This window comes from Haliotis rubra, unplaced genomic scaffold, assembly GCF_003918875.1.
Source record: "Haliotis rubra isolate DU_JTF1 unplaced genomic scaffold, ASM391887v1 Scf1711, whole genome shotgun sequence".
NCBI classification, from domain to species: domain Eukaryota; kingdom Metazoa; phylum Mollusca; class Gastropoda; order Lepetellida; family Haliotidae; genus Haliotis; species Haliotis rubra.
Genome location: NW_025765683.1, coordinates 59,446 through 76,547, shown reverse-complemented (window position 1 = coordinate 76,547; position 17,102 = coordinate 59,446). Strand labels below are relative to the sequence as shown.

Genomic DNA, 17,102 nt, shown 5'->3' with positions numbered 1-17,102 from the left:
CAAGCACAGTACTTGTAAACGTGAACCAAAGCGCTAAAGGTCTGGGTCATTGGCAGTACATCACAATCCTACGTCGTCCAATAGCATGACATTCACAGTTTCAAAAGTTGTGTCCAATGCAACCTGATAATTTATCAGACTAATGCCCTCATTGGCAACGGGTGTCATTGTTGACGCAGGAGGATGTCTTACGTTTTCATCACTAGTTAATAGCGATTTATAAACACAGGCTAATGATATTATCTTCGAGCTAGTCAGTGTTTCTATTGCTGTGTTAAGTTTCCACTTTCTGCGGGTACTGGTCAACAATTGTACTCAGAGTAAAATTTTGACAACAAATCCGTCAGGGTGATGTCTACAGTTACTTTTGACTTGCGAAAATATTTCATCTGACAAAATATATACATAGAATCGTCAAAAAAAGACTTAATTCAATCAATATCATGATGCACGTGCCATATAACATAATTGTACATATATGTTTTATGATATTGATCTAAATAGAAGCGTACGTAAGTCCCAAAACATTTAATCAATTTAAGTGTACCAGGTTTTTAATCGTAGTATTTTTGTGTTTTTAATGTATGGCTGAATCTCAGTATAATTGCCAATGGCTGAAGGGATGGTGTAAATCCATCTAGGGTCCATGCAGGTAACAAAGGCACTGTAAGTCCCCATGGTCCCTAGTATGGTGATCTACCTTCTGTTGTTGGGGATTACCTGCCCAGTTTTACATTGTATTGTCCAAAACTAGTTTTCTACTTTTAAAGTTATGTGCTAGTTTTTATTCATTTTGTGATAATCTAGTTATTTTACTGTCCTTCGTTGACAGGGTTTTATATATTATCTGTATGTATTATAAATTTAGAGTTAGTTTTAGTCACGATATGGCTGAAATATTGCCGATGTGACATTAAATTTTAACTCACTCACTCACTCTAAATTGAAGCAACAAGACGTTTTCCACATTCATGAGAACTGATATTGATCAAAACTGTTGAAATGTGTGGAGGATGATTACAAAGGAGTATATGTTTCCCTCCAGGCTAAAGTCGCTTCGTTTTCTTCGCTGTATGCATGCACATTAACGTCCTACTTGACTAACAAAGAGATCCACACAAACAGCACACAGGTCAGCATCAGTTCGTTCTCTCGTTACGTGTAAGAACTAAATAAGAACCTTTTTCCTTTGCCGTGTTCAACTATACATCTCATTCCTTTAGGAGTTAAGAAAAAAACACGAAAATGTAATTACATGTTTCACTATTCAACCGCTATCGTTGGGCTCCATCATAATGAGACCCGTGAGGATCCGTGTTAGAATTGACGCAGTCAAAACTAAAAGAATTTTGTTAAATATTGAATAGCATTCAGTACTTGATGTTTACAAATATATTCTGGTACTTTTACTCTTCAGTATTGACTTATGATCACAGACGCCAAGAACATATCTGCGTCAAAGAGAACCCTCTGTCACAGAGCACAGAGCAAAATAATAGGTTCAAAACAACTTCGTTATACAAACATTAATTTAGTCCACCAGTTCAAGCTGAGTTAACTTTGACGCACTAGTCCTAGGTAGGCCAGTTATGCGACACACACACACACACACACACACACACACACACACACACACACACACACACACACACACACACACACACACACACACACACACACACACACACACACACACACACACACACACACACACACACACACACACACACACACACACACACACACACACACACACACATTGACTGATTATTGACTGGTTTATTGGCCAAAGAATATTAAATTTTTACACCTTGCAGACATACGTTTATCTGTCTGTAGCTATTTTCAGCTGGCACCACACACTAACCATGTCGGACAATCGTTTCAAGCACCGTCTCTCGTCTCACCGTCGATGATATATAAAAATTCAATGAGGAGGAAGTATGTGATCTGATAAAGGTGGAGGCTCTTCATAATAGAACTTTATTGGACACTTTTGTCCACTACTTTGAGTTTACGCGCAGTAGGTTACGAAAGCCAACAACCCAATTGATGCATGTGGCTGACCTGTGTTAACGAAGCAGAACTCTTTTTGTTTGCTGTTCACTGACAAGTCGTTAAAGGTTTCATTTTGTAACCAAATGTATATATTGCATGTTCATTATGTGATACATTTAAACAGTGTTTAACGGACGGTCAACGAATGGTAAAATGTCAGTTCAGGACAGTGAACATTGTCCAGTGTTAAACATAATAAATGATCAACATATCACCGTCATTTGAAAAATAACTTGCATAACAACTTACAAGTCACAATGTGTATTCATTCTTTAAAGCCGCATGTGTGCTACTTTACAGATTACGTTTTGTGTAAGCACCTGACAAGGAATACAATAATATCGATTCACTTCTCCTTGTCTTTTAAGAGGAGTTGAATTCTCACTGAACACTGTATACTGTATTTGATGAGTTTCGAATCAATCAATATTCCCTTTGTTCTACACGTCTAACCCGGGGGGTAAACTATTTATTTTCGCAGATGATGAGCAAGTACGAGTCTGCGTTTGTGTTTAAGCTAATGAGATTACAAAATCGGGCCGAATAACTGGTTATTTATTGAACCTCTGTGACAGAAGAAGGACGTTCAGTACACTATGGAGTGTTGTGTAATCGCTCTCGTGCTGACTTATCTTGCAAACCTAGTGTCTCCTTTAGTCAAGACAGGTTTTGGACATAAGTGGGAAAATTTCACAAATATCAAAATAACAACTGACATCCTATCTGAAGTTTCCAATATTCAAAGCTCTGTTGAATGTGTGTCGCTGTGTCTTATGACCGAGGCGTGTGTGTCTGTGTTCTACAGACGACAACATCGACGGTGTCAGCTCCATGACGTGTTGTTCATGTCGCCCCAGGATGGACAAGAGGAGGCGGGAACGGTGTACTACAGTCTTAGTTCAGGTACGTTTTCCGAAATATACATGTTACATTTGACCACTTTCTGAACACTTTCTGAAAGGCATTGTGTACTGTCAAACGTGTTTATATATACATACATTATTAGACCCGTGAAGATCCGGGTTAGAACTGGTCTTCAACAACATATGCTTGCCGCAAGAGGCGACTAGCGGGATTGGGTGGTCAGGCTCGCTGACATGGTTGACACCTGTCATCGTATCCCAGTTGCGTAGATCGATGCTCATGCTGTTGATCACTGGATTGTCTATTCCAGACTCGACTATTTACAGACCGCCGCCATATAACTGGAGTGCGGTGGTAAACAGCAAACATATATGATGAACAAGATAATGGAATAGACCTTTATACGTTTCAAAGAGGAGTAGCGTATTTAGTTATTTCAGCTATATGGCAGTTTATATTGGACTATGACTTAACATTATGATGCCGTTACAAGATTTTGATGTGGCATTGCCATGACATCATATTAGCACATTGCATATGTTTGGTATTGCCATGCTTTCAGTTTTCAAATTTTCCATTAACATTTCTGGATCAAACGAAGAAGGCAGCAAACTAAATCCAAACCATAACTGTTCATGTCCCCTTTGGTCTTTGACAGGTGCTTGTCCGCCCGGCTACATCCACAACCGCCTCCTAAACTTTTGCTATCAGCTTCATCTTGACAAGATCCCCTACATCGAGAGTCTTGCTGACTGTAGATCAAGAGGAGAACACTTTCTTGTCATTGACACTCCGGACAAGCAGAGTCACTTTGTAAAGCAGGTCACAGCCTCTACAGGTGGGAAACTAATCCTCTGATACGTGGCAGGATGCGAAATGCAGTCTCTCTTATAGAAAAGAAGTCTTTCACAAGCAGCAATTTAAAGGGTCATTTGGGTGGAATTCTAAATTAGAGAGGATAACCACACTAGTAACATTGCTCTTCACTGAACAGAGTACGTCCAGTACAGTTTTCACAGTGTTAAAGTGATCGCGCATTCATCAGACTCGTTGGAAGCATCTTGGGCTAAGTCCAGATTATTATTTAATCCTCTATAACGTTACTGGATGCGAAAGTATTGCTCTTCAAAGAAAACAAACTATGTTTGGCGGAGTTTTCCCAGGTATTTTCTGTCGGTTGGTTATCTGTATTAAAATGTACAAATGCTTGTGGAAACGCGCTACACCGACCAGTGTTTATTGGGGAACTGGTGCCTTTTAGATAGTTTTGTATGTTTAAATGAGTTGGACTCGTACTGAAAATAAATGTATTTGCTCTTTTTAGGAACAGAACTCCAAAACCATTAATATTTCTCGCTACACAAGCCCGTCTAGTGAAGAACTGTCGCTTTGGGATGTCTGGGGATTTTAACAGTTTTTAAAAGGAAAAATTGGCAGATATACTCATGTCCAGTCAAAATGTCCAGTCATCATATGAAGGAATATACACAGTGATGTGTCATCTGATGAATCACTAAAAGATCTCTTCATAGATCTTTACCATGTGGGATGTGTCAAATTTGCAAAAGAAAATCTATTAGTTACTTGTAATAGTTGGTTGATTATGATGAATGAATAGTGAGTAGGCAAGTAGACATTAGACGTTATTGCCGGCGACGATCTTGAAGGACCATGAGGGTATGATGGGACTTTCAAAGTAGTTATTTGGATCCGTAATTCGTCAAACATGCATTCGCTTTATATCCGTAGTACAATCGAGTATACCTGCAACAAATCGCGATATGTATCAAGGACTATAGATTCTTTATGTAGAAAATACGGATCCATGATTTGTTAAAATGCATCCGCTTTACATCCTAAGTAAAATTGAGTATGGCCACAAAACATCATGATATGTAACAAGGACTATAGATTCTTTATGTAGCAAATACGGAGGGAAACTGATGAATATTGACAACATGGAATGTTTGTTGTTCCAAAGTCTGTTCTGACATTACGCTTTCATCTTTTCAGATAGCAAAACATTTGGCTACTTCATCGATGGATCAGATGTGGCAACAGAAGGGCAGTGGGTATACCATGATAGTCGACCAATGACCTATTTCGCTTGGGCTCCAGGTTACCCGAAAAATATCCCAGCAAACAAAGACTACATTGTGGCAAGCAAGAACATGCGTTTCGGTGGAGAGACAGTGGTGTGACATACACAAAATCCTATGCTTGCGAGAAAGATATTTGATGTAGTTGCTTGTTGGTAAAGAACAGATCCATATCTTGATGTATTGCACCATGACAATTTCCGTATACAGCACATGCCGTTACCACATTAGATCGTCTAACCTACATTCCACCCTAATGTTCAGCTGCATTGATACAATACCTGATTGTGTAATTAATCAATCATAGAATCATACCAATCAAACACGCCTAGTGTCATTTCATAAATCAATATGGTCCTAGATCAACGGACACACGTGGAGTCATGAAAACATCTGTATACAATTTCTAATTGGTAAATGGCACTCCCGAGTCATCTTGTGAAGTTGCGGACGTGTGGAAACTGGGAAGGATTGAGAGTGGGTTTGTGAGATGTGTTTAAGGGGCTACTTGCTGAGGCAAAACACAATAGAATCATGTAATAGTCTGTTGGTAGTGAGATTAGACTTTAAAGTGTTATTTAATGTTTAATACATACTACATAATGTTTTTCGTTCAAAGACATAGGAGGTTGGGTAGCCTGGTGGTTAAAGCGTTTGCTCGTCACGCGGAAGACCCAGGTTCCATTGCCCACATGGGTAAAATGTGTAAAGATAATTCCACTGGTCCCTCGCCATGATTCCTCTTTAATATAAAAGCGGCCTAAAACTAAACTTGATCACTCTAAGATATCCATGAATGAGTCATTCGAAATCTCCAGTAATTGTTGCGTTTCAATATTTTACAACCCTGATTTCATTGTATTTTACTTGGTAAGATGGTCACCACAGTCTACACTATTGAGAACATCCTTTCTTACCTGCAGCTTCTAGGAAGCCAGGTATTGATTTCAGCAGTCAGTTGTCCTCTAACAACACGCTGTGTCTATCTTTTTATCTTGAAAAGGCATATGACACAACGTGGAAATATGGCATTTTAAGAGATTTACATGGCTTCGGATTGAGAGGTCGTTTGCCTCAGTTTATATCCAACTTTTTAAATGACAAACAATTTCAAGTCCGTGTGGGCTTGTTACGACGTAAATTGTAATGAAAACGCAAATTGTAATACTTGCAGCAAATTGTAATAAACTTGACGTAAATTGTAATAAAAACGTAAATTGTAATAAAAATTGACGTAAATTGTAATACGCAAATTGTAATAAAAATTGACGTAAATTGTAATAACTTTCGTTGCGGTAAAATGTAATAAATATTTACGTAAATTGTAATAACAGTTTTAATCACTCGTAAATACGCGGGTGTTTGTTTTTAGTTGCATTTCATACATCAAATAAGCTTGTTAGGGCGATAACTCAAGAAAGAAATCATGGATTTTGTCCAAATTTGGTACCAAGGTATATTGGCAAGATTCACCGACACCACTTGAATTTAGTGACCTTGAGGTCATTTTAAAGGTCACAGCGAAGGTGTAACAGTTTTGGTAGCCGCGAACTTAGGAAAGAATTAATAGATTTTGATCCAATTTTATATCAAGTTGTATTGGCGGGAATCCCCCTACACCAATTGAAACAAAATATGCAAAAAACATGTTGTATGTGGTAAAAGTCAAACATAGATATTAAACTGCACAAACAAGCAATTTTAAACTATAATCGCTTGTTCAAGTGACTCCCCCTTCATGTTACTGAAAGGGCTTGTTTTGGAGACAGTACCCACCCCCTTTCAGTTGACGTCATCATAAGGATATAACTCATCCTAAAGTTTTCACTTATTCATACATGGTGTCAAGGGTTCAAACTAAATACTGAATGGTCACACAAGTGTCAGCTCTCAATATGTTGTATATCTGGACACAATGTTTTTGAAAATTTAAAATGAGGGTGTCCTAAAAACTACAGTCCCCGTCTAAATGTTAATCAAGCAATCCAAATCTTTGAATGTTGATGATGACGGGAAGTCATCCAATACTATGCTGAACATATTTTATATGATACTATCTGAGGGTATACCATTATCCAAGAGATAGCGCAATAGTGCAGTTGTAAGACGTCTGCCTATCACGCTGAAGGCCCTGTTTCGAGGAGGCACCGAGGTTCGGTTCCCGAGATGGGCACATTTGCGTAGTATCCTTGGACATGATACTTAGATCTACACTGTCTCAGTTCACCCAGCTGTAAAATGGGTAACCGTGAGTATGTGCTGGCAATGTGAGTGTTTAGTTCATTGCGCCTAACATGCAGCATGGCTGTACAATCCCCAGGGAGTTGAAAAAGTATCGGAAACTACGATAGTGTCCTATGATCGGGGATAGTAATGTACGTAGCGCCGTGAGCAGGCAATGTGCCTGGATGTGAGTGCCATATAAGCGGACTATTACTATTACTAGATACCAAATGGGAGATCGTTTTCCATTTTCTGAAAATTTGCAAGAAACATAATACCAAAATGTTGTGATGACTTATATCTCGTTAACCACATTACCCACATGAAATTTTGGATATGACTTTGCTAATGATTCCTTCAAAATAAAATGGAAGCTTCTTTTCAAACATTGGGCAACGAGAATATAGTTAGTTTGACTACTTTTTCAACGCCCCTCGTAACATACTTAAAAGAAATGAGAACGTCTAAGGAAAAAAGCATTTCGATCTCTGAATACTTCTGAGCTATTTAAATACAAAAGCAAAGGAATAAAGTAAATAATCTGAAAAGAATAGCCAAGGGAAACTTTTATTCTAATTTTGGTAACTATTTATCACCTCAGTCTACTCAATCAGGTGGTTAGTACTTCATCGGGGCCCACTCTCCTTCTTGTCACTGATGATTCTTGGATACCTTCAGTTTTTACAGATTTGGATAAAGCTCAAACATTAAATGAATATTTTGTATCTGTTTCAAATGTTACTGATGGCGGCAAGACTTTGCCACCTCTTAGCCATGCTGTGTTAACAGTATAACAAATGTCAATAACACGTCACAATTTAATTCTGGACTCACAAAAGTCCAGAAACTCTCCACACTGTGGGTTTTCTGACTTTCTGACAAGTGATTTGACCAAATTAAACATGCAGTTGTTATGAATATATGCCAAGGATGAAAAAATGAAAAAAAATTTTTGCGAAAACTTTTGATTTAAACTCGCTCGCCCATGGGCGAAATTTGTTTAAGTTTGCTCAGAATTCATGTTTTGGAGGTTGTAAATGAATGAGTGTATGTTTATAAGCATCAAGACACAAAATTCAACTCATTTTGACTTAATTCGACTAACTTAGGGCGATATTAAAAAATCTCGCCCATGGGCGAAAAATATGTTGGCCCATTGGCGAGAATGTTTAATTTCGCTCAGACTTCATGTTTTGGAGGTTGTAAATGAATGAGTGTATGTTTATAAGCATCATTACACAAATTTCAGCTCATTTTGACTTAATTCGACTAAGTTAGAACGATATTAAAACCTCTCGCCCATCAAATTATATATTCTGTGAGACATGAAATGAAAAATAGTGAAAAAAGAGATTTTTCGTAATGTTGCATTGCTGTACCTTTACCCGTCGGAAAAGTCCTTCTCAAAAGATATATATTCCGTTGTTTGGAGCAGGCCCATATGACTATTACGCCCCAGTGCTGCTAAACAACTCGTAGACCTTTAGTCTGACATAGACGCAGACCTTGCATGTTCACATATGATAGGGGCCGAAAAAATTGAATCCGACATTTATGCAATATCTCATTGGGTTATTGTTTTCCTAAGTGAGTGGAGTGTCTTCTACAACATTGGAGACAAGTGTATCGCTGTCCTTCTGATATTCCCCCGAACGGAAGCTCTACCCATTTTAGGTACAATGTGCATGTTACAGAATAGTAGGGAATAGTCTTAAGACGTTTCAACTTTGACCAGGATTCTCCGAACTTGTAACAGTCGTTTGAGAGACCAAAAGAGAAAGGGGTAGTGCGCGATGTATCTGACGGACGTATGTGGAGAACGTTTGAAGAATGTTACTGTATAAATACATAATTGAAATACCAGTTATGTTTAAAAAGTACCCTCAATCTGATAGCCAGAGAGATTATTGTGAAAGATCGCAGTATTTATCTTCATAAACGGGCCAAGATAAAAGTACATGCCATTCATCCCCATATTATATCCCTTCTATAGACATGGGACATCGTTGTTACAGGTAGGGCAAACACTTTCTTCTATAGGTATCTGCCGGTTTCACGCTACATACATGTATTCAGATTATTGGGAAAACTAGCGACGCAAGATCTCCTCCATCACACATATAATTGTATACATACCCAGTGATTAGTGATAGCGTTGAAGCAACTTACTAAACTTTACGACAGACACTATCAGCTGCAGTAGTACTGCCATACCTAGCATCGTATGTATTGCTCTCTTACATAAGGTGAAATATCACAGGGTTGTCATGGTAACGATAATTTGGCATACTATTTATTGTCTTACTCTTTAATCAGCGATTAGAATTTAAATCAGTTTTGAGGTCAGCATGTTAAGAGAAAAGAAGATGTAAAATGAAAAGTATTGTGATCGAATCTATTGGCCTTTGTACAAATCTATTGGCCTACACAAATGATTCTCAGTGACCTGGAGACACTTGTGATTGAGCGTATGTATATTTTCCAGTTTCATCCAAATGTACATTCGAGGATATCGAAATCTAGGTTAAGTTATTTGAATCATATTTACAATTAAAATACCCAAACAATGGTCTGTTCCATACCTTGTCCCAGTCTGTATCACAGTCACAGACCGATATTATTTGCCCTTCTGTCCAGCCCTTACTGTAATATGCATACTGCAATACTGTATATGTTGCACATATACTACACAACGTATTATGCATGTAGTCAATGCTATGCTAAGCAACGTCCACTCGTATTCAAGATTACACCTGGTTAGAGATGCAAACAAATGTGTATTCGTATGTGCATTTTAATGAAATGAGGAACCAAGCAAGCAAAATCATAGTATGCATAAACATCAAGTTGGTACAATGGGACTCGTTATCATCGGAGGAAGCTCACAGTTTACTTATATGGACGATCTATTATAAGTACATGTTGTCTGTCTATAGTGGACAGAACCGTTACATAGCATGTAGAGCACGGATACACTGCTCGTGCATCCCACACACTCACGTGCACATGCTTCACAACATTCGCAGCGCGTACATCGTTAACATCTGGCGGTGCGTGTCACTGACTGAAGACGTGAAGGGAGGCATTGACAACTTCATGAGCACATATTATCATATATATCTAAATCATATAAATTGTTCATTTACATCACATGTGAATCTCTGCAAAAGCGCAATGTTACTGTAAACAACACAGTTTTATGCTCAGTTATACTGATGTTAACATATGTAAAGCATGGAGTCATGATGACTATCGACAGTAACTGTTCATGAGATCGTGCAAGGGCATTATGGGTATTTCAAACAAGTTATCTCATGACTGTAATAGTATTCATTTGTCTTGACTCAGACTAATCACAACCTTGAGTTTAGTAGACTTGCACACTTCATCGAAGTGCTGTTGGCCACCCGTCCCCCATCTTAATGAGGATGCATGACCCCGCTGGTCACCCATGACGCCTCAACTTTCTTATACAAGACCAGTTGGCGGGCCCTTCGACCTTGCGCTGCTCGGGTCCGGTAAGATCTTCATTGATGATAAATCGTGTCAACTGACAAGTTATGCGTTCTCCTAAGGTCCTCATATAGCTTCCCGTCTCGATTACGATATGTGAATTCTTAAATCTGAATCTTATATGTGTTATTCAGAATGGTTGCATTGTATTCTCTCTTCATAAACAGTTTTAAAAAGGAAGTAATAAAACTATGCTTTTCAATGGCAATGCTAGAAAATAAAATGTTATATCTACACATACTTCACTTTCCGAATGAAAGCATATATGAAATTATCTGCTGTGTCCATATATGAAAACAACCATAGGAATGTGCTTGATGTTTAACAAATTATGTTCTGGTCACGTGTCCTCGTTGATCATGGAGGGTCGGTTTGCTTGGCTAGTGGTTAAAGCGTTCGCTCGTGGATCCGGGTTCAATTTCCCATATTTGCATAATGTGTGAGGCCACCCCCCGAGATATTGCTGGAATATTACAAAAAGCGGCGCAAACCACACTCACTCGCTCACTCGTTCATTATTGTAACATGCAATTCGTATGTGTCTCTGTATGATTCATACACGGACATGGGCGACGGCAAAATAGTCGGGGCTGCATGAAATACATGGACAGTGTGGGTTATAATGAAGTGAGTGGGTGAGTTTAGTTTTACCCGCTTTTAGCAATATTCCGGCAATATCACGACGGGGGGACACCTAAAATAGGCTTCACACAAAGTAACCATTTGGGGAATCGAACCCGGGTCTTCGGCGTGACGAGTGAACGCTTTATCCACTTGGCTACCCCGCAGCCCAAATAATGGCTGAACGTTTGTCAAGTTATGTTTATCAATAATACCATTTGCAAGGCATTACATGTACTTCACTTCATACTCATAGGCATATATGGAGAGATTATTCATATTGGTCAACCCATTTCGATCGTTATTAAGAAGTCATTACTGCAAAATTTACACTAGTCTTTCATGTTAAATACCTGTCTTTGAAACACAGCTTCTATTCCGAGCTGATTTGCATTTCAGTCACTTCACGTCCCACGCTCAGCGATGACATTGGCATTATGTGATTTACACCAGTCATTAATTTTAAATAGCTGTCTTTGAAACACAGCAAGTATTCCGAGCTGATTTGCTTTTCAGTCACTTCCCGTCCCACGCCTATCGATGACATTGGCATTATGTGATCTGACAACGGAAAACAAATGGAAGTTCTTGTGCTTATTTACTCATTGAAGTGAAGCGTTTCTACAACTTAACACATGCTAAATTATACATAATAGTGGATAAAAAGAAACCTTGCTCTTTTAATTTAGTTTGTAAACTACTGTTTTTTGCTATTGAACACTCACTGAGTCCCTGTTGTGACAACAACCATCTGTCGTCGTATATCTCATAAAGCGAGAACGTGTAGTGAACGCCAGTGTTTGTTCGTGCTGGTCTTTCCTTTGGGAACATGAATCCAATCAATGCCCTGTATGGTGTTTATGCATAAATCCATGTTGAGTCACTCACTCAACAACGCTGGGAGTTTAAAAAACTCTTGTTACCTTTGATCGCGCAGTGAATATCGAAGATATTCAGTCGCAGATGATATTGTGAAACTAATTCATAACGCCATTCGTGTTGAACATGTAACGGATATTATTTCATACGTTTACACGCGCACCACCTCCTGTACACACTTGACAGAGAATGGTTCTCTATGAACGGTTCTAGGTTCATGATAACTGTCTCTTACAGTAATATGTAGACTTTCAAGTTAGGGTTTAGTACTACGGAAGCGTAGTAGGGCCACAGCGAAAAAAATGGATAAATTATCCCCTACGCAGTACTTAATATCTCGTATATACGTAGGAGATGAGCGATATATTAATAGATATTAATCTGATACGGTCGACTTAGATCCGCAGACATATATATATATATATATATATATCCGCAGACATATATTTATATAGTTTTATATATATATATATACATATATATATAGTTATAGTTATATATATATATATATATATATATATATATATATATATAGTTATATAGTTATATGATTTATATATATATATATATTATATAGTTATATGATTTTTTACTGGAGTATATCATCCGAGTATTCAATGTGCTGCACGTCCACGTGAACTCATTATTCTTATCACCAAAAGAGCCTGACAAAGAAAGCAATATAACGCAAGCTAACACGCCTTATTAAGATGCACTGGCTCTTGCTACCAATATCAGTTACGTCTTGTCTGCGGTGTTGGCAGTTCTTGTGAGGTGCTTGTTTCGAGGGATTAAAAGGTTCAGTGGTGAACAAAGGGCGATGAGGTGCCTCTTTGTCCTCTCAAGTGTCCCTAGCTGTCCCAATAGAATAGCACTTTATCTCTCTTACATCCTCGATAATCTCCAGGGTATACGTCACTCTCCACTATACCCTGGATGCATCCACGGCTTAGGGCGATGATTTTATTACCTCAATTGGCTGGCTTTTTATCCAATCAGGTGCCTACGCTGGGAAGTTGAGCGTACCAATCACAACTCACTTTCGCTTCTTAAATTATCTTACCGTTAAAACTTGGCAACACAATTGATGCAGAGGTACTCTGAAAGAAGTAGAAGGCGTTCTGTCATATATTTTTTAAAGTTTCAGATCTGTCAATTTGTCTTTATTATTTCCCAAAAAATCTGAGTGGCACTGCGAACAAACCTTCGTGACTGCGACCTCTATCCTTGTTGACACTGGCAAGCTCGGTTGTAACGGCGGCTTAGCTGATTGGCTACTGTGAGAATGCGGAGCCAGCCAAGGGAGGTAATAAAATCATCGCCCTAAGCCGTGGATGCATCCAGGGTATACTGGAGAGTTATCGTAACGTATACCCTGGAGATTATCGAGGATGTCTCTCTTAGAGCACAGCCAAATATGCCACACGTACCAACTCGTAATTCTTAAGTCTATTCAGCTCACTACTGTAAAATATTTTTGGGCAGTACATAACTGGAATATTATTGCGCTGCATGTGACCTTTGTTAATAGTCTCACAGTGCCGGAACCATGTTATTTCTCCTTCCGCTCAGCCTTTGCTGTAATAACGCCATACATCAGCTTTAAGTGGTCCACATTTGTTTCAATAACGCAAAAGTATGCGACAACAAAAAAGGAGGTTTCTGATAAGACCTTACCAGCAAACAAATCTAGTGGACCTGATGGCATTAACATGAGAGGGGTAAAACGAATTGGTACATCTATAGCTGAACCTCTTTGTTTGTTGTATAATATATCACTGAGTGACTGTATTTCCTACATTGTGGAAAACGTGTAATGTTACTCCTATTATGAAAGAAGGAAATGCATCCCTCCCAACTAATAACAGACCTATTAGTTTAATACCTATCCTTTGGAAAATCCTTGAAAGAATAATGGTAAAGCATGTGCACGACCATTTCCATGAACATAACATTTTAAGTAAATTCCAGTCAGGTTTTACTGCTAGTCATTCTACTACATCTCAACATAGACATTTATCATAATATATGCTCAGTCCTAGATAATCACTGCCTTTACTGTATGCTGTTTTGTGATATTTCAAAAGCTTTTTTACAGGGCAGGGCATAAAGGTTTATTGCACAAATTAGAAAATGATGGTGTTCGTGGAAACGTACTTAGTTGGTTAACTAACTAGACGACAGTGTGTCTCTGTTAATGGAACATTATGAAAAACTAAATGTTACTGCAAGGGTTCCTCAAGGATCTGCCCCTGGTTAATTTGTGTTCCTTGTATATATCAATGATTTACCTGGAAATTTACAAAATATCACAATAATGTTGGCCGATGACACATCAATCGGTGTTGCGGGAAAATATGTAAAATCCATAGAAGCAACTCTCAACTATGATTTAGCCCAATTGAATAAATGGGCAGAAAAGTGGTGTGGTGTGTTCTAACGGTTATATCTAGCATACTTTAAGACATAGAGGGGGTGGTGGTGGTTCTAACGGTTATATCTCAAATACTTGTAGAGGCGGGAGGCCTAACGGGTATGAACAACAATAAAAACTTTCATGCATTTATGACCCACATTTTCGAACCTTTTATCAGTCTCTAAAAGGGAACTGGCAATAGATTTTAATGAGCTTCGTCCTTCAAGCCTGAAAACCTTTTAATGTGATTAATTAATCCTTTGTCATTTATCAAAAAAAGTAGTGAGGTTGTGCTTTATTGTTATAGATTTCTAAAATATATGGACACTATTGGGACGTTGGTAACTGTCTTGGTATTTTCGGAACCAGAGAAGGGATATGCCGATATTTAGGTCGTTAGCCTAGCATATTATGGTCACGAATATAATTTTCTATTTATTACCGAAGTCTTTAATTGCGGAAATTACGCGATTATCTACTTTCCAACAAAGGCAGGCTCCCCGTCATCGTTGTATTTAGAAGGCGGCTTCTTAGAAGCAACGTGACGTCATAACATTGTTCATGATGTCATGTCACCATGACAAAGTGATATTTCACCCGGTGCATATCGCATGAAAACAAATTATCCCCGATATGTTTGCCCTCGTATGTTATAAGCATTGTTATGATCATTCTTTGAGGTTAATGCCACCCGTTGAATTCTTTGTTGTATTTTGAGCGTTGAAACTAAATAAATAATTTCTTTGGTCTACCCATAACAATTAAGGTGTCAACTTCCCTGTATACCTTACAGAAAGAAGTTTTGACTTTACTTTGATAACGAGCACATCTGATCGATTCCTTGAAGCAAATGATGCAATTCAATATCATTTCTACATTTTATTTTATATGCATCAATCAAATACAACAAATGAGTAGACAGATTGACTGCTATGTGACAAGGAATAACCAGGCGCCAGCGATTTCTGATATCCTTAGCAAATGTAACTTAAAATTCCCTCTCATAAAAATACAATAATATGTAGTAATATGATGAAGAAAATAATACGAACCAGGTTAAACTATGACAACGCAATATATGAATGTATGATCGAAACATAAATCATAATAAATCACATATGATTAAAACATTAAATTAACTTCAAATATGTCATTGCGTCAACATTGAAAATAATTCGAAAATGAAGAAAAAGAAACGTACATTTCAAAGCGTAAACAAACAATATCCTGTTATTTTGGGATATGCTATGAAGAACTTCAAAATGTAATAGAAATAACATTAAATTATTGAAAGCTATTGCTCGTAAAATATGTCCTTGCGTCAACATCGAAAATAACTCCATAATGAAAAACAATTAACTTTAAACATACACAAATAATCTCTGGCTTTTTTAAGACGTGTCACGAATAATTTCACAGCTGGTAGAATTAACATGAAATTATAGAAACAATATGCTAACAAAAATTTGAAAATTTGTAATGACAAAGCGTTTGTCACAAACATAGCTATTACCCCCGCCATATGTCGATATCTGCATGTCGCAATTATCCTCTGTCTGACCCTGAAAATTATGTAAACGTTACCGAACTGTCATCTGATGCCTTGATACAAAATGCGAACAAATTCCATCCATTAGGTTTGGAGATATCGCAAGAATACTCGCTGTGACCTTGAAAATAATCCGAAGGTCACTGAATTGGACTGGCGTTAGACGATACTCCCAACGCATCTTGGTACTACCTTTAAGCAAAACATATTAATTATGTCTTGTATTTTCGCACTTAAAAGTTAGACATGTGCAAACACTTTTCACTGTAAACTTAAAATGAGCACAAGTTTCCCAATCAGTACACCTTGACATAAAATTGGATCAAAATCTGTTCATACTTTTCTGAGTTCGCGGCTAACAAGCTTGGCATGTGCAAAACTGTTACACCTTCGCTGTGACCTTTAAAATGACTTCAAGGTCACTAAATTCAAGTGTTGTCGGTAAATCTCCAATCTCCAGTCAATAAACCTTGGTACCAAATTTAAACAAAATCCATCATTTCTTTCTCGAGTTCTTTCAGTAAACAGAATGGGGAGTCATTTGAACAAGCGATTGTAGTTTTGAAATTGCGTTTTTGTGAAGTTTAATATCTATGTTTGATTCGAGTCCACTTCTACCAATCTCAAACATAGCATATTTTGTTTCCTGAAGTTTGTGATGCATTTTATTGCAGATTTTACGTTTTTGGGGAGTACCAAGCCAAGATACCAGGCTGACAGATAATATGTAGAAAAATAAAACATAAAAACAGCTGCATTTGTATCATATTCTAGGTGAGGCTGACTACTATTTGAACGTCCCTCGTAGTTATACCCGAACACCCACCCACCTCTCCGACTCTACATGCATGCAAGTGTGTTAGATATACCCGTTAGAAAA

At 37.9% G+C, this 17,102-nt stretch overlaps 1 protein-coding gene across 1 annotated transcript; it reads left to right on the top strand.

Moving 5' to 3' along the window:
• The first annotated feature begins 1,746 nt into the window (after positions 1-1,746).
• LOC124272650 lies at positions 1,747-6,033 on the top strand. Its single transcript, XM_046707841.1, has 3 exons — positions 1,747-2,961; positions 3,581-3,760; positions 4,936-6,033. Exons 1-3 carry the CDS (start codon positions 2,655-2,657, stop codon positions 5,121-5,123), a joined length of 675 nt encoding a protein of 224 aa, XP_046563797.1. The 5' UTR covers positions 1,747-2,654; the 3' UTR covers positions 5,124-6,033.
• Positions 6,034-17,102: the final 11,069 nt, after the last annotated feature.

What these genes read in the sequence shown, in the direction of transcription:
- LOC124272650 (XM_046707841.1), top strand. Translation starts at nt 2,655, where the DNA reads ATGGAGTGTTGTGTAATCGCTCTCGTGCTGACTTATCTTGCAAACCTA. An exon ending in GTACTACAGTCTTAGTTCAG is followed by an intron (nt 2,962 to 3,580) that starts GTACGTTTTCCG and finishes GGTCTTTGACAG; the next exon opens with GTGCTTGTCCGCCCGGCTAC. An exon ending in GCAGGTCACAGCCTCTACAG is followed by an intron (nt 3,761 to 4,935) that starts GTGGGAAACTAA and finishes TCATCTTTTCAG; the next exon opens with ATAGCAAAACATTTGGCTAC.